The following is a 22,294-nucleotide window of genomic DNA, read 5'->3' on the forward strand; positions in this document are numbered from 1 at the left end:
AAAAAAAAGTACTGTATTGACCTTGTGGTTTATTTTTTCCTTGACTTCTTTTCATTAGAAGGTCTACAAGACCTTTTATGTCAATTATTCAAATACAGCTCATTAGAGCTGTTGGCAAAGGCATTAATTACCTTGGTGACAAAACAAACATGCCTGTAACATCCAAATAATAGAAGAGCACAATCTGTTTTACAAGGTGGTTGGATTCAAACGTTAGATGATGCGCCCCCTAGTGGCTATCCCTATGAACAGCTCATGAGTGTGTGTGGACAAAGATGGTGATATTAGTCATAGAAATAGAATCCATAGAACATCTAAGACTAACCCGTTGTACGGATTCTATTTCAATGGCTGTGGTAGGCTACTTAAGTCCATCTACTACATAACTACATTTATTTTTTTAGGTTGTCAAAACAATTTCTGATTGTCAGCATAAAATAATAGTCTAAACTACAGTACTTTGTGAACAATGTGATACCTGCTGTTCATCATGAGGGCATTAATCATTAGGCCTACATTTCGTAATATTTAGGGAAAGGGGGATACCTAGTCAGTTGCACAACTGAATGCATTCAACCAAAATGTGTGTTTCAAATTTAACTCAACCCCTCTGAGTCAGAGAGGTGCTGAGGGCTCCCTTAATCAACTTTCACATAATCGGCACCCAGGGAGCAGTTGTTGGGGGTTACCCACCTTGCTCAAGGGTATAATGGCAGGTTTGTCTACCTTGCCGTCTCAGGGATTCAAACCAACAATCATTCGGTTACTGGCCCAACACACTTAACCGCTAGGCTACGGGCCACCCCAATTAAACTAGGGAGACATGAGATGTAGTAGCAATCGCTGCCCGAATCATCAATGGTAAATTAGCAACTATCATAACACTTAGCTCAGTATGTATCCATATAGACTCCTTCATCATAATCGTCATCACCATCATCATCAGTGGCTTCTTTAGACTTGTGAAGTCGAGGAGGGTGGAGGTAAATTATTTGAAAAAAATATATATGCTTTTGGGGACGTTAATTTAAAAAAATAATTTACCAGAACCAGCTGGGTTTGAGACGTAATATGAATTATATATATTACAGTTTAAACCAAAGTAGGTTATTATATCATATACTGTATAATATAATATAGATATGTATTATACGGTTTTACATCCTCTCTGTTCGATCTAAAGAGGAGGACGGAAAATAGCCATCCTCACATATAGGTTGATTCTGTTGAGACTATTGACCATTGCAAAACTGTTTTTAACAAAAATAACCAGATAATTGTGTGTTTATACTGAACATAAATATAAACACAACATGCAACAATTTCAAAGATTTTACTGAGTTAGAGTTCACATAAGGAAATAAGTCAATTGAAATAAATTCATTTGGCCCTAATCTATGGATTTCACATGACTGGTAATACAGATATGCATCCGTTGGTCACAGGTACCTTAAAAAAGGTAGGGGCGTGGATCAGAAAAACAGTCCGTATCTGGTGTGACCACCATTTGTCATATGCAGTGCGACACATCTACTTTGCATAGAGTTGTTGATTATGGCCTGTGGAACGTTGTCCCACTGCACTTCAATGGCTATGCGAAGTTGCTGGATATTGGCAGGAACTGGAACACGCTGTTGAACACGTCGATCCAGAGCATCCCAAACATGCTCATTGGATGACATGTCTGGTGAGTATTCAGGTCATGGAAGAACTGGGACATTTTCAGCTTCCAAGAATCCTTGTGACATGGGGTCGTGCATTATCATGCTGAAACATGAGGTGATATCAGCGGATGAATGGCACGACAGTGGGCCTCATGATCTCATCACAGTATCTCTGTGCATTCAAATTGCCACTGATAAAATGCAATTGTGTTCGTTGTCCATAGCTTATTCTTGCCCATACCATAACCCCACCATGGGGCACTCTGTTCACAATGTTAACATCAGCAAAATGGTCAGGTGGATGAATTATCTTGGCAAAGTCGAAATGCTCAATAACAGGGATGTAAACAAATTTGTGCACAACATTTTAGAGAAATAAGCTTTTTGTGGTATGGAATATTTTTGTGGTATTTTATTTCTGCTCATGAAACATGGGACCAACACTTTACATGTTGCGTTTATATTTGTGTTCAGTGTATTATCACAATCATACTTTCAATTGTAACTCACCAACATCATCATCATCATCATCATCATCATCATCAATTCATTATCAGAACCATCCTGTCAATCTTAACTCACCAACATCATCATCAATTCATTACTATCACAATCATACTGTACTTTCAATCATAATTCACAACCGTCAATTAAAAGGGGGGGGGGGGGAACAAGTACAGTCTTTCATATTCTATTGGCTGGAGTACATTGTCCATCACCATCCTGAGTTGTATGTACTTTCTCTGGGTGTCTGATTGCATTGTAAATCACATGACCTTCTCTATATCAACACACAGACGCCGTCATCATTGAATGCAGCGAAGCTTGGAAGCAAAGGTGAGAGTGTGCTGCGTTTGCACGAAAGTAGCACCTTATCAGTGATGTTTCTAGCTATAGCCAGCGACATTGTTTTACATTTTAATTTGGCAACGATTAAATTGATTCCTTTGATATAATAAATGGATTAGCTAGCTTCTTAACGTTATGTCAGGACGGATGATCAACAACAGCAGCATTAAAAAAAATAGGCCTACCTACCGTTTGCTATTTAACGTTAACCAGCTAAACCACCAAGATTGTCTCATCGCATTCACTGTCTTGTGTCCCGTAAATGTCCTATTTGTGGATATGACTGACATGTCCTCAATCGAGTGGTTTATAGTTCTAGGATGGTAGTTAGCAACTGTAGCCCTAGCATGCTTTGTGGTCGTGGGCTGACGTTAGCTAGCTATTTAGCCAAGTAGGTAACGTTAGCTAGCAAGCTGTTTTTCTTTATCCATGTTGAACTTCGAAGCCGTGCCAACAACACGTTTGGGTGACTAGCTGGCCCCAGACAGTGTGGCTTTGAGATCATGCATGTTTCATGCTTACATGTCCATGAGTATTGTTAACGGTAGGTAGCTAGCTGACAAGCTCATTCGACATCTGGTCAGCGAAACAGACATTTTGACAGGTCGTTCAGGTTATTTGGGTAGCCTTTTAGTGACAGTCAGCTAACGTTACCTAACGTTAGCCATGAAGCTATTGTTGGCTAGCTTGCAATTCATGACTGAGATGCTAAGGTGTCACTGGTTTGCTCAACTGTTGCATTAATAAGACTTGTCTTGTTCTCGATCTATGCAAAGGTACCTAAACTATAGTTTATTGCTGCAAATCTGGTAGATGGAGAAGGAAAAATAACTGGCCTTGACTGGTCGAGGAAAAAACAGCTAATGCATTCATGGCCATGTCTGAATCAGGAAGAGCAGCCAAGCCACATTCTCAAAACAAAATGTTTTTGAAAAAAACTAAACTTCTGATGCCGAATTTAAAATTCACTCTTCCAGTTTTGCAGAGCTTGACCGAACGTGTTACTATTGTGTCAATAAATATTAACAGTAGAGAAGCACGTTTTGTTATCTTGTGTGCAGATTATCAGCCTTACCTAGCAACTTCCCTCATGTACACATCAGCATTCCTGATGGTTAAGTTTAGCACCACACATGCCTCATGAGTGTGATTGAGAGAAGCCACAATCGCACTGGGTTAAATCAGGAGCATAAATATAATGTATTAAAATAGTATTTCTAAGCTACAACTGTAGGCTACCAAAGGAGATAGCCTAGGTGCAATACAAAATAAACACTTGAAGTTTACTGTTAGGAACCTTTCCCAAACAGTTGAGGGGGTGGGGCTTTGTAAGGAGATGGACAGGTTTCTTCTCTCTGGTTCTCCTATCCCCGTATGGGTGCTGTGATCCATGTAAACCAGAGGAATGTACCTTTTTAATAAATTACCCTGCAGTGACTCGTGGTGCAAGGCCTGACCTGGTCTGCACAGCCCCCCTGCTGCTCTGTCATTCCTCAGGAAATGTCACCATCAAATGGCTGTGACAGTGTGTACCAAATGGCACCCTAATGCCTATGTAGTGCACTGAATAGGGTGCCATTTGGGATGTAATAACAGTGATCCAAGGACAGGTGTGGGGGTTAGGTGCCAAGAAGCTGCTGCTTCTGAACAGTTTGACTGTGTCTTGTACACTGTCACCCTTCTGCTGCCTCAGCGAACAGCCAACCCCTTCTCCTGACTGTTGGGTTCTTATCAGATTAGGAGATTCCCTGACTCTTCAGTCTGGTCTTTACGATTGCAGTTTCAAAACACTGCTAGGTCTATCTCGTCTTAGCTTGTTGTCGTTAAATCACATTTAGCCTAGCCTTAGGGTTGGGTGGAACCAGCACCGAAGGTTTTAGCAATAAGTAAGGTAGGGTTGGGTCAGGACATTGAGCTTCTATTGACTTGGTTCCCACTTTATTTATTTTTATTTTAAGTAACTCAGGAAGGTTTTCAACTTACTCTTAAAGGTTGTAATAGGAGAATGGACAAGGTGCAGTTTCGAAATTGTGTAGTGCGTAATCAGTTTTCCTCTTGTCATTGCATACTTAATATGTTGTGAAATCTGTTAATGTATTGTAATGTTTTTCAAAAATGAATAACTGCTGCCTCCCGAGTGACGCAGTGCTAGAGGTGTCACTACAGACCTGGGTTTGATCCCGGGCTGTATCACAACCGGCCATGCTCGGGAGTCCCGTAGGGTGGCGCACAATTGGCCCAGCGTCGTCCGGGTTAGGGGAGGGTTTGGCCGGGGCAGCTTGACTTGGCTCACCGCGCTCTAGCGCCGCCTTTATGTGGGCCGGGTGCCTGCAGGCTGACCTCGGTCGTCAGGTGAAGGGTGTTTCCTCCGACACATTGCTGCGGCTGGCTTCCGGGTTAAGCAGGTGTGTGTTAAGAATAGAGGTCAACCGATTATGATTTTTCGTTACAGATTATTGGAGGACCAAAAAAGCCGATACCGATTAATCGGCCAATTAAAAATAAAAAATGTAGTTTATTTGTTGTAAAGACGATTACAACAATACTGAATAAACACTTTAACTTAATATAATGCATCAATAAAATCAATTTAGCCTCAAATACTGAAACGTGTTCAATTTGGTTTAAATAATGCAAAAACAAAGTGTTGGAGAAGAAAGTAAAAGTGCAATATGTGCTATGTAAGAAAGCTAACATTTAAGTTCCTTGCTCAGAACATGAGAACATATGAAAGCTGGTGGTTCCTTTTAACATGAGTCTTCAATATTCCCAGGTAAGAAGTTTTAGGTTGTAGTTATAGGAATTATAGGACTATTTCCCTCTATACCATTTGTATTTCATTAACCTTTGACTATTGGATGTTCTTATAGGCACTTTAGTATTGCCAGTGTAAGTATAGCTTCCATCCCTCTTGTCACTCCTCCCCGGGCTCGAACCAGGAACACAACGACAACAGCCACCCTCGAAGCAGCGTTACCCATGCAGAGCAAGGGGAACAACTACTCCAAGGCTCAGAGCGAGTGACGTTTGAAACGCTATTAGCGCGTGCTAACTAGCTAGCCATTTCACTTCGGTTACACCAGCCTCATCTCGGGAGTTGATAGGCTTGAAGTCATGAACAGCGCAATGCTTGACGTACAACGAAGAGCTGCTGGCAAAACGCACGAAAGTGCTGTTTGAATGAATGTTTACGCTCAGTCAGATACTTAGATACTTGTATGCTCAGTCAGATTATATGCAACGCAGGACACGCTAGATAATATCTAGTAATATCAACCGTGTGTAGTTAACTAGTGATTATGATTGTTTTTATAAGATAAGTTTAACTAGCTAGCAACTTACCTTGGCTTACTGCATTCGCGTAACAGGCAGTCTCCTTGTGGAGTACAACAAGAGAGAGGCAGGTTGTTATTGCGTTGAACTAGTTAACTGTAAGGTTACAAGATTGGATCCCCCGAGCTGACAAGGGGAAAATCTGTCTTTCTGCCCCTGAACAAGGCAGTTAACCCACTGTTCCTAGGCCGTCATTGAAAATAAGAATGTGTTCTTAACTGACTTGCCTAGTTAAATAAAGGTGTCCAAAAATACCGATTTCCGATTGTTAAGAGAACTTGAAATCGGCCCTAATTAATCGTCCATTTCGATTAATCGGTTGACCTCTAATTAAGAAGGGTGGTTTGATGGGTCATGTTTCTGAGGATGCATGACTCTACCTTCGCCTCCAGAGCCCGTTGGAGTTGCAGCAATGAGACGAGAGAAATTGGGGAGGGGATAAAACTGCCTTAATTTTGCCAGACTCCAGGAAGCGTAGCTGCTGCCTTGGCAGCTGATGGGGATCCATAATAAATACATACCATAGAGCTATTTTATAGTTTGTCAGAAATGTGCAGATCAACTAGCCCATGTCAACTCTTTAAAAAAATATATATATATTCTTTTAGCTAGGTTGTAAGACCCTTGCTCCCTTCGGTTTCAACCTAGACTTTGATCTGAAGCCATTATTGTGACTTTGCCATTGTAATTGTTTGTAAGCTTGTGTGGTCTAAAATGAATCTATGATCGTATGTTATCCATGGTTTTTCGTATGCTGTTCTTTGTATGCCGTTTTTAATTTTTGATAATTAACCAATGATTAGGCCACACTTGGCCATGATTACAGACACCTGTGTCTTTTGACACTATATAAATAAGTCATCCCGCAGTGTTTGATTATACCCTGATGAAGACAGCTTGGCAGTCAATGTTGGACATGACATTTTTGCATCTGACCTCCTAGAGTGCGGCTCTCCTTTATTTTCAGGTTGTAATGTTTGTCACTCAAATATCACACGAACACACGTTAGACGAGGCAGAGTGTGGAATTGCAAGAAAATGAGCTTAACTGCAAAATGTATTGGCCGACAACAAGGGATGTGAACAGTTTGTCATGACCAGTGCTTGTGCCCATAGAAATAGATGTGGCGCGCATGGTGGACATGATGTTCAATGCTGGAAGTGGGGCCTGAGTGGGAAAAAAATTTGGAACCCCTGCTGTAGCCTACATCAGTCTAGCGCTTGTGTACTAAATAACACTGGACTATGTCTAAGCCTACCGTACTCCACTTCTTTGTACAATGTTTGATTTAAATTTTTTCTTACATCTGGGCTTTTCTAATCTCTTTCCACAGCCAATCAGTGATGGATTCCAAGCCTCGTCGGCTGCCCTTTACGGTGTCCGGCACCACGTCGTCTTATTCTTCATCCTCTTCCCCCTCCTCCCTGGGTTCCAGCAGACTCTATGGAAGAACCAGTGTCCTGAACAGTGATCGATTCACCAGGGCCACACCCCTTAAACCTGACCTCGACCACCAGGTACTGAACTGTATGAGAGGGAGAAAGTGGCAGGTCACATACATTTGCTGACCCTAAATGTCATTTCGTATTCCTAAAATTCTGCCGGTTAACAATAACTCTTCAAATATGTTTATAAACAAAGGAAGGATAAGGCTAGGCAGTTGGGACAAGTTTAGCCTGTTTTCATGACGACCAATGTTCTCTTTAAAATAAAGGCAGTCGTGTGGGGTCATTATTTTCTCCCCCCAAGAATCAGGCTTTCTTTGCTGCCATCTGACTAAGGGACTGTAGCTCTGCCTCTTGGTTCCAATCCTCTTCTCTATTTGGCTAGCTAGCCGTGTTCAGAAGCAGTGAAGGTATCTGTGTACTTTAGCTGGGGCTTTTTATAGGCCAGCCTAGATTCCTGCCCGTGTGTTTTTCAGCCCGCCTGTCCTGTCAAGGACTGTGCCATTAGATAAAGTTACTACTGGGGCTGTCTGTCTATTTGACTACTCTTCCAGAAGAGTCCTGGGCCCGGCTCAAATGCACAATAAACAAGTGCCTTAATTGACACGTTCGCAGACCTCTTTAAGTAGAATTACAGAAGGCTGTAAACATTTTGGAGTACTTTTGACTGCATTTGATGTTCTGAAAAAAAGATCAATGTTATTATGTGAAATATTATGCCATTATAATTATCTATCTAGCATGAAAGAATGTAGGAATAATGTAGGATATTTAGACAAATGCTCTGCAGTGTTTCCCCTATATTAATTTAGCAGTGTTAGCCTCTGCTGCTAAATCGTTGCCGCAACTCCAAAAAATAGGGGGCACCCATTGATTTTGAACACGGCAGAAGCCATGAATGTGCAGAATTGCAGGAAGCTTTAAAAATGGATCTCGGCTCAATGTGTAGCATGAATATGAATATCATTTTTAGTGTGTAATTAAAAACAATTTTACAGCTAAATTGTCTTTGAGGGCTTTTACAATTTTTGGTCTTATGCCATTGGCTAGGCCCACTACAATGCTGACTTTGCCATCGCTGCTGATGTAAATCCTAGGGGAAACACTGCTTGGATATGAACTGTTTTCCCACTCTTTTCCTGTTTGTGGTGATCTTGGATTTGTACCATGTCAGCTACCCTACATTTCTCCACGTATTGACTTGCGCTCCCTGTGTTTTCACGCTCCTGGTGTCTCCGAGCTCTCGGTTCCTCAGCTCGACCAGGGACTACAGTAGCTCTGACAGCCGCCACTCCAGCTGGAAATCCCCTCTGACCACCTCCTCGGTCTCCTACGATCGCTCCTGGGCCGAGTCCTCACTGAGCAGCCGCAGCAAACTGGTAAACTCACGATAGAACGGGATTTTGTTCATCAGGGCACTAAGCTAATATATGGAATTGTTTTAGCATGGTCATACCGTGAATCATTTAGCTATTTGATTTAGAATTTTAGGATCACTTTAGCTATCAATTAAAAAAAATATATATATATATATATATATATATTGGATAAAATATAGAATTTGGCCTATACTATTATAGCCCATAGAAACAAATTAAATAAAACATTTTTATGAATGGCAAGACGGTCAAAAAAATGTATGGTAAGGATTAAGGTTTTGAAGTGCCTGTCCTATATCTGGGAGATATAAGACGGCTTGGGAAATATATATATTTAACCCCTTACCTTCAGATGAGTCCCGTGGCACTCATGGGGGTCTAAGAGCAAAACTGAGAACACCATTGTTTCAGTCTCCCCTAGTTTGGACGCTATGTTTAGTGAGAAGACCTATTTATATATGTTTTTCGGGGATGTCTCATGGTCTGTGACCAACACCACTGTAGCTCTGCCACCTTCCACCGCAGCCTAGGCGGATATGGTGGATTGAGATGCAGCCAATGCTGTCGCTAACATAAACTGACAGATTTTGATGGTGATTTGTTTTAAATTGTGACTTAGATTACACGTGCGTCAATAGACTTGGGGATTAAACAGTTTGCCTTTTGATAGTGATATTACTGATGAGCGGTTTCAAGTTCAAAGTGCCGTTCAAGCCCATTTTGATTCATGTGATGGTATTCTGTGGGTTGTTCTATCAGACTGATTCAGAGCGAAGACTGGGGACGTACTCAGGACTTCTCAGCAACACAACTGATGATGGGGATACCAAACGGGTCAAACTGTCCTATACCAACAGAGCTGCATATACAAGAAGCCCCTCCTCCTCTGTGACTGGCTCCTCCTACTCCAGCAGTATCCTCAGAGACACTGGTATCTGACCCCTGGTTCAAGGGAGAGTTCAGTCTCTTTCCTTGAGCCCTTTTTCATGTATGAAAATACCTGGCAAATGTTTTTTTTAAGTGAACTTTTCCTTTAAATATACTGCTGTTTCCATACACTTGATGAGCGCAGGTCTTGTGATAATCATGCCTAAAATCATTACCATTGCTTTGAGTGATAATAATGATATTACATCTTCAGTTAAACATTGATTAAGCATCTTAATGATTCCTGTCGTGGTTTAGCCAACTTTTCTATCATGCAGCTGAATAACAAACTGGCACCTTGTGTTTTAGATTCGTCGTCGTGGAAGTCGTACCGGCCTCTGTCCAGGTCGTCCTCCTCTTCTTCCTCCTCCTCTTCCTCCTCAGAGCCCCTGTGGTCCAGAAGGGAGCTGGAGAAGAGGACTGAGGGGAGGAGTCTGTCTAGTGAGGCTGACACCAGCTATAGGAGCTCTGGACTCAGCTCATCCCTGTGTATGTTCTTACACTCACACATAGTGACTCATTTGTGTGCGTTGTGTTACACATCTATTGACACATTTACGCACACATTCAATCATAAAACTGAAACCGCTACATACTCGCACGCAAACATAATACTGACACGCATGCAACCGCTAATGTGGACATTTGTTTTAGACCGGCCAGACCGTGTGACCTCCACCTATGCCCAGGGGGCCCGGCCCAAGGAGACCCTCTACTCTTCCTCTAGCAGGGAGAGCAGCTCCCTCAGTCGCCACCTCTCTTCCACTTACCAGCGCTTCCCACTGGCCCGGGACTCCACCACCTCCCGGACCACCGGCCACTCCCTGACCACCTCTACCTTCCGCACCACCAAGGAACCCACTGAGAGCCCAGAGCCCACTCTAGGAGCCTCCGTCTCCTCTCGCCCCTCGTCTTGGTACACAACCCCCTCAGCAAGACGGGAGGCCCGGGACTCCAGCCCCCCTCCCTCCGCGCCAACCACCACCCCCAGGACAACCCCAGAGGGTGGCGAGGCATCCGATGGACGTCGCTCCACCCGCCGTCTCCTCTCCCGCCTCTTCTCTCGGCGCTCCAGCCAGGACTCCAGTGGCTCCAGCTCTGGCTCCACCTCCCGCTCCTTCGACTCGGCCGAGGACAGCCCTGTCGTTGAAGTCCCCAGCCACACACCCGTGGCTACCAGCGAGGAGAGCGTCCGGCCCGTGAGTGTGGAACCCGTTCCCAGAGGCTCTGACGCGGCTCAGGCCTTTGCCTTCTTGAGGCGTCGCAGACAGGGCCTGTCCCCGGTCCAGGAGGGTCAGACCCAGCGTGGCCTGGAGGCCTGGAGAGGGGGCAGCACCAGTGGTGTTGGAAGTAGTACTTCAGGTTCCTCCTGGCTGTCGTCTTCCATCCAGACCCGCTGCACTCCTCTCTTCTCCCGCCGTAGAAGAGAAGGACGGGACGAAAGCGCTCGCCTGGCATCCGGCGCCGATGAGGATTACCGTGGTACCCAGTTCCCCCTCAGGAGGAGAGACTCCCCCGAGGATGATGAGGAAGACGAAGAGGAAGTTGCAGCAGCAGCCTCGGGGACGATGGGCGCTAGCGCCGCCCTACAGGAAGAGTTGAGAGACATGGCGGGGAGTAGTCAGCGTTTGGCGAGGTTCATGAGCAGCCCGCTGTTCCGCGTCCACGACAACGTCATGATCGCCGTGGACATGACGGGCGCCGCCAGGAGCCAACCGGAGGGCCAGGAGAAGCCCACCTCCTCCAGAGACCCTGAGAGACTGAGGAAGATCCAGGAGAGGTGGGGATGCTGACTGGGGAGTGGGCTGAACCTGCATGCTTGTGTCCCACCCCCTGTTGTACATAGCACTGTCCATGTGTTGTCCATCGTCTTTATTGTGGCTACGCTCGTCTTGTCATTTAAATGCCTCTTTTGGATGGACCACCGCTTTAATTATTTTACTCAGTCATTTCTCCGATTTTTGAATGGTTGATAGGTTTATTTACAGTTTTCTTTCTCTCGCTCTCCCCTGTAGCCTGCTGTTGGAGGACTCTGACGAGGAGGAAGGGGACCTGTGTCGTATTTGCCAAATGGGTGAGGAGTCTCCCTCCAACCCTCTGATCGAGCCCTGCCGCTGCACAGGCAGTCTGCAGTATGTTCACCAGGACTGCATCAAGAAGTGGCTGCGTTCCAAAATCAGCTCTGGTAAGATTTATTTCTCTCTCTCTGACCTCAACGAATGATTTCTTCCCCTCTGTGTATTCTGCATTTATCGCACATTCTTGCCGTCTTTCCCTCTCTTGTCCAGGCACGAATCTGGATGCCATCACCACGTGTGAGCTGTGCAAAGAAAAGCTGCACCTGAACATTGAGAACTTTGACATCAACGAGCTACACAGGACTCATGAGAAGGTGAGGGGACGCTCAGTTAACCCCAGACGTCTCCTAGTCATCCATTATCTAACTGTTAAGACTGTGAACGGGGAAACATTCTGCAGAATATCCCTCCTGTGCTGCTCATTCAACTGTAGAATACCAGAAAGGGACACTAAAAACAACTGTTCTGTGAAACGTTAAGGTTTAACCTCCTGGGATCCAGTCTTAACTTGAGCTTAACGCATATCTGCAGCTTTCAGTGACCGCTTCCTTACACTCGTTCCCTTTCTGTCCAGTCTGAGTACGAGTTCATCAGCTGTGGCCTTTACCTGGTGGTGTTGCTTCACCTGTGTGAGCAGAGGTTCTCTGATGTGCTAGGAGCTGCCAACGACGCCGGGGTAAGAGCCCACGCCTACAGTCGACACCATGCACAACCAATTCTAAACCTCATGAATTTTACACTGGGCTCAGAAGTCATCTTGAATGTTAAGCCCCAGGTTCTTCTTTGGCCGTATAATTCACTTACTATTGTATCGGGGTGTGGAAAAATACTTAATTCAAATGTAGTAGGATTCAGTGTTTTTTTAAAAAACATTTTCCCCCTCTTTCGCTCAGTTTTTCAACCTGGCGAGAACCCTTCACGAACACATGGACAATCTTGAAAGTACGTTCTTGAATAATTTCTCCCCAATGCTGTGTATACGTTTTAGTAACTTGATATGAGGCTGTTGGTAAAACTACCCCCCCCCCCCCACTACTGTTTATGAATTGATGGGTAAGTATTTGATTATATTGACCTTCTCTGATGTTAAAGGCCCATACGTGTGAAAGGACAAAAGCATTTCTACATGTAGCATGGTGAACTCTGCACATATTTTTGTTGCCCAGCAACACTGCTGTGGATAATTACCCTTCAGTTAGCTATGCAGAAGGTCCTCTCCGTAGAGGTTATTAGATGGTTTGATATGCACTGCAGTATTCATCACCGACAATTAAATGGTCTTACTATTTTACCTTTTTGAACACTTTCTAAACTAAAAGATACCTTTTGCAGCTGTTTATTCAAAAATAAATAATGAAATAGACTAGTGTCCGATTTGACTGATAATTTTTCCCTCCGCTGCAGGCTCTTATGGGGAATCGGACGAAGAGGTGGTTGATACTCGGCCGTCAATCGATTTCTGTGACCTCGATGAAGACCTGGAAGAGGAGTACAATTGACCGACGGGGGATAAGGAAAAATAGATGGGGGGGCAAGCAGAAGAATTGAAGGTGTTACCAGCTAGTAGCAACCCATTCTGTTTCATCTTGTGTGATTTTACTGAGTGCAATGGCTTGTGAGATTTTCTTTAAAGCCAATGCCAAGTAGATGGGAAGTCACTCCTGACGTAGAGGTGACGATGTCATAGATATGCAGACTGACTTTGAAGTGGACCGAGGTGAGGAAATGCTTTATACCCCCCCCCCCCCTCCAGGTCTCCAGATTTGAGCTTTATTCCGTTAAAATGCAAGATGTCTTTTTGAACTGTGATACCACGAGTGCTTTAACTGTTTCCTGATCTACAAAAGCAGATCCGGCCACCGTGGTGAGATATTGTGTAAAATTAAAAAAAGAGAGAAATTGAAAAAGCTCCCAAACACAACACTGGTTCATTAGTTTAGCGGGTTGGGAGAAAGGAAAGGGCTGTTTAGGGAAGATTATATCAAAAAGTGGCAAATTATTCCCTTTACTGTTTACAGCTCAATAATTGACAGTTTGTTCTGTTTTTGTCTGTTTTCAATGTTTGCGGTATGAAAATGCTATTTTGCTTGGCTCTGAAACTTGTTTTCATTTAATTGTTGCAATAAAGTTTGAATGTACATGTGTTTGCAGGCAACATTTCATTCAACAAAACTGAACAAGGACAATGAAGTTAAAAATCTGTTAATGTGTAAGCAATTTCAATAACTGTTGCTCAAAAACCTTTTATGATTTAAAAAGAAGACGGGAAGATTCTCAATTGAGGTAAACTCCACCCTCTTCTCTGACCCGGTAAGTGGTCACCATATGTAGAAGTGGCAATTCGTTAATAGTTTAATGGAGGAATTTGCTCGATAGCCGCCTCTAGCCGAGGATACTTAGGTGTATCCTACTGAGACGAGTTTTGTAATCTGCCTCACCCCCTTCAGATTTTTTAAGGTTAAAAGCATGCGGACGTTTAAATGATACACTAGTCATCTTTATAAAAATGTCTGGCACAACTAGCTAAATGTTTTTGCCACTTTATACATTTTGGGATTCCTCCTGTAAATGTAATTTGTGTGTGTTAGTGGCGTTGTCTCATTTCATTAAAGTCCATTTGTTGCCTGGACTAGGTAGTTGAGCGAAACCAATTGACAATCTCCCATAAATCTTTTTTTTTGTGAAGTGTTATTGGCAAGATTTGAACCTGTGACCTGGTCCCTATCCCAGTGTCTTGTCCGCTGCACTAGGGGTGTGGATGGCACCATCTGCGTTGACAGATTTTGAAGTTGTTCAATCAAAGTTAGATTAGACATGTAATTTGTTTAATGTTCGGTATGGTTGGAAACGAGTCACAATTGGGATTTGAACAACTAACTTTGCAGGTCACAACCTGTATGTAATGCCCTCCAACCTACCAACCTTTTTTTATACATGCATCTGTATACTCTGCCCACTGAGCTTTCATCCAACCAATCACATTAGTTCAGTAAGTCAGAGCTTCCCTCATCACAAGGTAATGTTCCTCTGCTCAGATGTTGTGGATGCATACCAGATCTTACATGCCTGGATCGGGTTTCCACGTAACGGCTAACCACATGTTCTAGCAGTCTGGTGCCCGGCTACACAGTTGATGTGGCACGGAACCATTGGTTAACGCATGCAATGTTTGAGCAGGGGAACGTGACCCTTGATTGAGGCAGGGATTTAATCCAAGTTGTAGAACAACTCTGTAGCGCCTTGGATTGAATCCCAGCCTGAATTAGGGAAGCTCCTTTGCAGAATTCCAGAGCTTTCTTTAATTATTCCTTTCTCGATTCCTTGTGTCCTTGCCGCCTCCAAACAAAGTTATTGTGGTAGGTCACAGTGATACCCACGTCTGAAATCTATTCATTTCCTCAACAACAAAAATGACAGGACTCAGCCCTTAAAGACAAACCTATTTTATTGGAAGACCATAGTGTTGTGGATGGTCTGCTTGGGACCAAAATGTAGATATGAAGATACTGTTGAACATTTTGGGAATGGTAATCCTAGTTAACAAGCATTGTTGCAAGGCAGATCCAAATAAAGTCTAGAGGAATGTCCAGGTTATCAACATTCACGAGATTCAAAAAAACATCTTTGGTTTAGATTCTCCATAATACAATTTTAAAAAAAAGAATTTAAATATTTACAAAGCATTTACAGCAGCTGTGTGCAGTTTGAGGCCTCAGCAAGTAGCGACCTTTGAAAACATTAACCCCAAATGAACACCCCTAAGACAACTATTGTGCTTGAACGTGGCAGAAACAACTGCTAAGGCATTATTCACGATAAAACGTTTCAATTTAAAGTGCAAATGTTCTCAGTAGTTTGAGCGCATAGGAGAGGAAGGTTACAGTCATGACAAAGAGAATGCACCTAAGGCATTTACAGTTGGAATGAATTGCATGTAGTTGAAATGGCCAAATGGCAAATGAGAATGCATGCCACTCCAAATTGTCTAAGGGAGTCTGTGTTGGACTGCATTAGCTAGAGTACCTGTATTAGACCTTAAATTGTTTTTTAAATGATGAAAATACATCAAGCTAATAATTATAGTTCTGTTAATGAAAGTGCCATGATGCAGTTGTTCCTTCTTTCGTCAATGACCAACAGTGAAAACGACACCTTCCTCCATGACAAAATAATCACAAAGAGTGAAAACAGAGAAAAACATCAGTGCCTCCGAGAAGGAAAAATACCCTGACAACAAGCATCACGTATCCAGTGCCTTTTTTGTCAAGTCCATCAACACTGCAGCAACTGTTCAATGTGGCAGCTCTTTCTCTAAAATAATCATTGTAAAGTTAATTAAAACATAAGGTAAAACAACCAAAAAATACTAAAATTCTAGTTTGGGGATTCTCAAAATCCTTTTGCCAATATTTACAATGTCACAGAAAATGCAAAAAAAAAAGCCTGCTTGGGAATTTATACAAATAAATAAAGTTGTCTTTTAAAATGAAAAGGCAGCCAGGTTTCAGTTTGCTGCATAATAATATTTCCATACTGAATAAATGTAGGCAAATAACTGCTTCTTTAAACTGCATAGATAGAAGACAAGTCTCACTCTGCATCCATTATACTAGTGCTGTCAGCATCATCAATGGTTCTCCTGTAGCGCACGGTGGAGTTGAATCTGGCCCTGCTCTTCTTATAAACGACGAAGCCGATGGCCGCCAGAAGGGCGGTGAGGACGACCAGGAAGAAGACCAGCGCCACCGGGACGCTCCCCGACCCTGGAGGCAACACAGCCAGTCAGAAACACATCTCCAAACTGGCCAAGAAAGTCGTTGTTTCAAGCACATCAATGTTTACAAATATAGAATAACCATAACCACAGCGAAGCCGGGGAAATCTATGAGCCATATACAATCGACTCTTGTTACATGCAATAGCTTGGAGTGGTCACCAGGGCATGCTGCTATCCACATAGTAAAAAAGTATGTATGAGTTGAGACTGGTGAACCATTGCACTATTGTACTCACGTGTGGGTACTTTGCAGACGATGCGGCTGTGGCTGTCCTTGCAGCTGACTCTGCTCCAGACACCTCCGTCTGCAGACACCATGACAGCACAAGAGTTCTGCTGGGTCGCTGTCTTCACCCCACTAGCAGAACCCTTGGTCTCCCAGTTAGAGAAGGCCAGAGAGGAACCGTCCACCCAGCCCACTGGCTGACCTGGAAGACAGAGGAAGCATTACTGATTCTATTCTGAGTTAAAATAGACAACTTTATTTGAGTAGAATGTACTGTATTGGCATGTAGAATTTTTATGTATTTTAAAGTGCCTGACTTTCCAAATGAAGTGCACACAACTTCCATGCTGTCCAATATAAATATAATGTCTCATAACAGTAATAAGTGACAAGCCTATCCTATTGTACGAGTCAGGTCAGTTTACCTTGTTTGTCCAGGTCCATGCCGAGCCACACCCTACTGGTGATGAGAGGGTTGTCTGCCATGTAGCCAGAGACAAAGTCATTCTCCTCTTTGGTCATTATGGTCAGCAGCTGTGCATCTGTCAATCAAAGGCAAAAAGGAGGCATACATGCACTGTACTGTAAGTAGGAAACCACTTGATTTGATCATGGTGTACTAATTAAGCAATAAGGCCTGGGGGGGTGTGGTATATGGCCAATATACCACGGCTAAGGGATGTTCTTATGCACGACACAGCGCAGAGTGCCTGGATGTAGCCCTTAGCTGTGGTATATTATCTATAAACCCCAGAGGAGCCTTATCGCTATTATAAACTGGTTACCAATGTAATTAGAATAATCATTTGGGTGCTTATATTTGTCCTGTTACACACAGGTCTGTAATGGAAATATGTTTTTATTTTTTTGCATATCCCAACTCCCCCTGAGACCCGCAGGGAGTAGGGTCATGGCCTGGGTCGCCATTGTAGAGCACTAATGGAGCAATTAGGGCTAAGTACCTTGCTCAAGGGCACAGCGACAGATTTTATTTCATATTTATTTGACCTTGTCAGCTCCGGTTTTGGAACATGCAAACCTTTCAGTTACTGGGCCAATGCTCTAACCTCGAAGGCTACCTGCCGCTCGTAATTTTTGTCATACCCTTGGTATAAGGACTGATATACCACGGCTGTCAGCCAATCAGCATTCAGGGCTCGAGCCACCCAGTTTATAATATCTGATATACCACAGCTTTCAGATAATCAGCATCTAGGAACCAAACTACCCAGTTTATAAGAGTAAATATGAAATACTTGTATTTAATCAGGTTGGTTATAGGGAAACCATTCTCTTACCATAACAACCTAACCCAAGATGCTGCAATAATGTAAAACTCAACTTATATACAATAATACAGAAATATATACGTGTCAAATAGGAGAGATAGTGGGTGACTTACCAAGCCTTTCACAGATGCTCTTGGCATCCTCCATGCTGTACACAGAGTAGTTATAGAAGGTCATGTCAAAAGCATAGCAGTGGTCCTGGTGCTCAACCCACTTAGACGAGCCACTGTTCTGAGGGCAGTTGTTGGCCACCTGGGGAACTGCGAGGTTCGATCCTGATTTAGACAAACAAAAACAGATGACATTAGAGGGATTTATTTTATGGAATCTTAAAAGATTGGTGTGTATACTATGTAAAACAAATCTGCTCAGATCGCTCATTAAACATCAATGTCTTCTTAACACAAGAATTCAAGTTGTGTGTATAATAAATAAATACTAATAGGGTAAGTACTAAGACCGTAGGACTGGGTCTTACTCTGAGTGGTGATGTAATAATAATAGGGTAGGTACTAAGACCGTAGGACTGGGTCTTACTCTGAGTGGTGATGTAATAATAATAGGGTAGGTACTAAGACCGTAGGACTGGGTCTTACTCTGAGTGGTGGTGGTGATGATGTAATAGGCTAGGTAATAAGACCAGGTCTTACTCTGAGTGGGGGTGGTGATGTAATAGACTAGGTACCAGCACTGGGTCTTACTCTGAGTGGTGATGTAATACTAATAGGGTAGGTACTAAGACCGTAGGACTGGGTCTTACTCTGAGTGGTGATGTAACACTAATAGGGTAGGTACTAAGACCGTAGGACTGGGTCTTACTCTGAGTGGTGGTGGTGATGATGTAATAGGCTAGGTAATAAGACCAGGTCTTACTCTGAGTGGGGGTGGTGATGTAATAGACTAGGTACCAGCACTGGGTCTTACTCTGAGTGGTGATGTAATACTAATAGGGTAGGTTCTAAGACCGTAGGACTGGGTCTTACTCTGAGTGGTGATGTAATACTAATAGGGTAGGTACTACAACCGTAGGACTGGGTCTTACTCTGAGTGGTGGTGATGATGAAGTAATAGGCTAGGTAATAAGACCGGGTCTTACTCTGAGTGGGGGTGGTGATGGTGGTGATGTAATATGCTAGGTAATAGGACTGGGTCTTACTCTGAGTGGTGATGTAATACTAATAGGGTAGGTTCTAAGACCGTAGAACCACACTGGGGGTGGTGATTGTGGTGATGTAATATGCTAGGTAATAAGATCGGGTCTTACTCTGAGTGGTGATGGTGGTGATATAATAGGCTAGGTACTAGGCCTTGGTCTTAATCTGAGTGGGGGTGGTGATGGTGGTGATGTAATAGACTAGGTAATAGGACTGGGTCTTACGCTGACTGGGGGTGGTGATTGTGGTGATGTAATATGCTAGGTAATAGGACTGGGTATTACTCTGAGTGGCGATGGTGATGATGTAATAGGCTAGGTAATAGGACTGGGTCTTACTCTGAGTGGTGATGGTGGTGATGTAATATGCTAGGTAATAGGACTGGGTATTACTCTGAGTGGCGATGGTGATGGTGTAATAGGCTAGGTACTAGGACTGGGTCTTACTCTGAGTGGTGATGGTGGAGATGTAATAGGCCAGGTAATAGGACTGGGTATTACTCTAAGTGGGGGTGGTGATGGTGGTGATGTAATAGACTAGGTAATAGAACCCGGTCTTACGCTGAGTGGGGGTGGTGATGTTGGTGATGTAATATGCTAGGTAATAGGACTGGGTATTACTCTAAGTGGAGATGGTGATGATGTAATAGGCTAGGTACTAGGACTTGGTCTTACTCTGAGTGGGGGTGGTGATGTAATAGGATAGGTACTAGGACTGGGTCTTACTCTGAGTGGGGGTGGTGATGTAATAGGCTATGCAATAGGACTGGGTCTTACTCTGAGTGGGGGTGATGATGGTGGTGATGTAATAGGCTAGGTACTAGGACTGGGTCTTACTCTGAGTGGGGGTGGTGATGGTGGTGATGTAATAGGCTAGGCAATAGGACTGGCTCTTACTCTGAGTGGGGGTGGTGATGGTGGTGATATAATAGGCTAGGTACTAGGAATGGGTCTTACTCTGTGTGGTGGTGATGTAATAGGCTAGGTACTAGGACTTGGTCTTACTCTGAGTGGGGGTGGTGATGTAATAGGCTAGGTCCTAGGACTGGGTCTTACTCTGAGTGCGGGTGGTGATGGTGGTGTTGTAATAGGCTAGGCAATAGGACTGGGTCTTACTCTGAGTGGGGGTGGTGATGTAATAGGCTAGGTACTAGGAATGGGTCTTACTCTGTGTTGGGGTGGTGATGTAATAGACTAGGTACTAGGACTGGGTATTACTCTGAGTGGGGGTGGTGGTGGTGATTTAATAGGCTAGGTAATATGACTGGATCTTACTCTGAGTGGGGGTGGTGATGGTGGTGTTGTAGCAGATGGCTCCGTCCAGCTTGGCATTGCAGTCCATTCTCATCCAGGTGCCATGGGGAGTGATGTACACACAGACACTCTGAGGGTCTGAGCTGGACTTGACAACAGTGTCGGAGAGTCCCGCCTGACTGTAGTGATACTTAGTCCCATCGGACCACTCATAAGACTGAGAGCCACTAGCCTGCGCAGAGAGGGGAGGGGGATGCAGTATTACTCAACAAACTTCACACTAGAGGTGCTTAGCAAATTTTGCATTTAATGTCTACCTGCCGTTTAACTAAATTCCTGCAAAAGATGAAGTTATTCTCAATAGAAATGGCCGCCGTGTTAGTGGCATTGTGGCTAAGCTCCCTTACATCCTGACTGGACAGACCGATCCACAGCGGGAAGCCGTCTCGCTTGGCGATAAGCTCCATGTGAGCGTTGTGCCCGGTGTCATGCACGCTGGCCAGGTGTCCGTTGCCACGGCCACACTCCTCCAGCGCCTGGAACCAGCTCAACTTCCTGGTTATCACGTGGTAGCTCAGGTTGCCATAGCGCTCAAAGTCCCTGACCGACTGATTGTATTCGTCCTTAGAGTCTTGGGGACGAAGAAAATGTGTTAATAGAGTCAATCAAGTGCAAAATGTATTATTTAGTTGTAATTTAAAAAAAATATAGTACTCCTTGTGAATAGGTGAAGTATGTTTGTCTGAATGGGGTCTACCAACCTTTATCCAATTTGCAGACCACAATGCTTCTCTGCTTGAAGGGGCTGAAGTGGCGTTTGTTGGTGAATATCTCCCAGACTCCCTCAGTGTTGAGACCCGCCACAAACTCATCGCTGGCTGAGACGCTTGGTCTTCCATCTCCCCAGTTAGAGTACTGGACGTTGGTACCGTCATACCACTTCATCTGGTTATCTACCAAGGACAGGAGCAACCACTTGACATGTATTACACGTCTCATCACACAAGAATACAACGACGATCAGTGAGTAAGCTTCAGACTTGATGATCCAGTAAGACATTTTTACAAGGATCCAATTCAGCGTCTCCTCATAATGCAGGGCAATGAATGATGATATGAAAGTCCAAACAGCAGATCTAACAGAAGGACACACTGTCCATGCTGAGTGTTGGGGAGATTAATACGGGGAGCCCGGTCCAGTCCACTCACCGTTGTCATCGTTGAACACCCCTAGCCAGACAAACTGCACCAGGTCTTTGAAGGGAAGGAGCTGCTCCTTCACAAACTCATTCTCCACTACGTTCCTGATGGTCAGGATGTCTGCATCAGCATCTGAGGAGAACATCAACCGGTAACACTTCATAAAGACTTTGTTACTCGTACATAAGCGGTGTGTATGTTTAATTAATAAACACCTTCAAATCAGAGCACAGATGAAGTCTGTTTTGACCAGGCATCAATGTCCATTTTTTAAATCTCAAAAAAAGTCTAATTGAGACTTATAGTGACCAAATGAAGTTGCAGCGATGTAAAAACCTAATATTTAAAAGGAATATCCAAGGCGCTCTCTTGTGGAAGGTACGCCTGCTCTTTCCATGACAGACTGACCAGGTGAAAGCTAGGATCCCTTATTGATGTCACTAAATCCACTTCGGGGAGGAGACAGGTAATTAAACGAGGATGCTTAAGCCTGTTTGACAATTGAAACATGGATCGTGTATGTGTATGTGTATGTGTACGTGTGCCATCCAGAGGGTGAATGGTCAAGACAATAAATGTACGTTTCTGTTTGTGTCAAGAACTGCATCTGTAATACCATGGAAAATACTGTATGAAGCGTCGCGGAAATGTACAAAATGAAACATACCATGCTGTTTTTACTTAGAGAATTGTCCATTGCTTTAGGCTAGTGTTTTATT

General features: G+C 43.7%; 2 protein-coding genes across 5 annotated transcripts in view; one reads left to right on the plus strand and one right to left on the minus strand.

Moving 5' to 3' along the window:
• The first annotated feature begins 2,361 nt into the window (after positions 1-2,361).
• Positions 2,362-13,814, plus strand: LOC110527479 (E3 ubiquitin-protein ligase MARCHF7). Of its 4 annotated transcripts, none has more exons than XM_090240362.1 (11): positions 2,362-2,501; positions 7,181-7,363; positions 8,521-8,671; positions 9,431-9,602; positions 9,908-10,087; positions 10,253-11,378; positions 11,614-11,783; positions 11,887-11,990; positions 12,251-12,352; positions 12,570-12,618; positions 13,081-13,814. In XM_090240362.1, the coding sequence occupies exons 2-11, from the start codon at positions 7,191-7,193 to the stop codon at positions 13,173-13,175; spliced, it is 2,322 nt and encodes a 773-aa protein (XP_090096488.1). In that variant the 5' UTR covers positions 2,362-2,501; positions 7,181-7,190; the 3' UTR covers positions 13,176-13,814. The 4 variants fall into 4 exon arrangements, with proteins under 4 accessions (XP_090096488.1, XP_090096492.1, XP_090096490.1 ...); XM_090240364.1 differs by lacking the exon at positions 2,362-2,501 and adding an exon at positions 2,987-3,057; XM_090240365.1 differs by lacking the exon at positions 2,362-2,501 and adding an exon at positions 6,790-6,813.
• Positions 13,815-15,103: 1,289 nt separating this feature from the next.
• Positions 15,104-22,294, minus strand: part of ly75 (lymphocyte antigen 75) — a gene marked incomplete at its 5' end in the record, with an annotated part of 36,286 nt that continues 29,095 nt past the window's right edge. Inside the window, 8 exon segments of the mRNA NM_001195412.1 lie at positions 15,104-16,439; positions 16,690-16,881; positions 17,105-17,221; positions 18,082-18,243; positions 20,397-20,607; positions 20,783-21,006; positions 21,137-21,328; positions 21,585-21,707. Of these exon segments, the coding sequence (NP_001182341.1) occupies positions 16,267-16,439; positions 16,690-16,881; positions 17,105-17,221; positions 18,082-18,243; positions 20,397-20,607; positions 20,783-21,006; positions 21,137-21,328; positions 21,585-21,707 (1,394 nt within the window). The 3' untranslated portion in view covers positions 15,104-16,266.

The sequence above is a fragment of the Oncorhynchus mykiss genome, chromosome 7 (genome assembly GCF_057628025.1).
Source record: "Oncorhynchus mykiss isolate SJ-2025 chromosome 7, ASM5762802v1, whole genome shotgun sequence".
Classification (NCBI taxonomy): domain Eukaryota; kingdom Metazoa; phylum Chordata; class Actinopteri; order Salmoniformes; family Salmonidae; genus Oncorhynchus; species Oncorhynchus mykiss.

Bases quoted from the DNA above. Each gene is read 5' to 3' on its own strand.
- LOC110527479 (XM_090240362.1), top strand. From the start codon at position 7,191: ATGGATTCCAAGCCTCGTCGGCTGCCCTTTACGGTGTCCGGCACCACG. The intron at 7,364-8,520 runs GGTACTGAACTG...TTTCACGCTCCT, and splicing joins AAACCTGACCTCGACCACCA to GGTGTCTCCGAGCTCTCGGT. The intron at 8,672-9,430 runs GTAAACTCACGA...TTGTTCTATCAG, and splicing joins TGAGCAGCCGCAGCAAACTG to ACTGATTCAGAGCGAAGACT.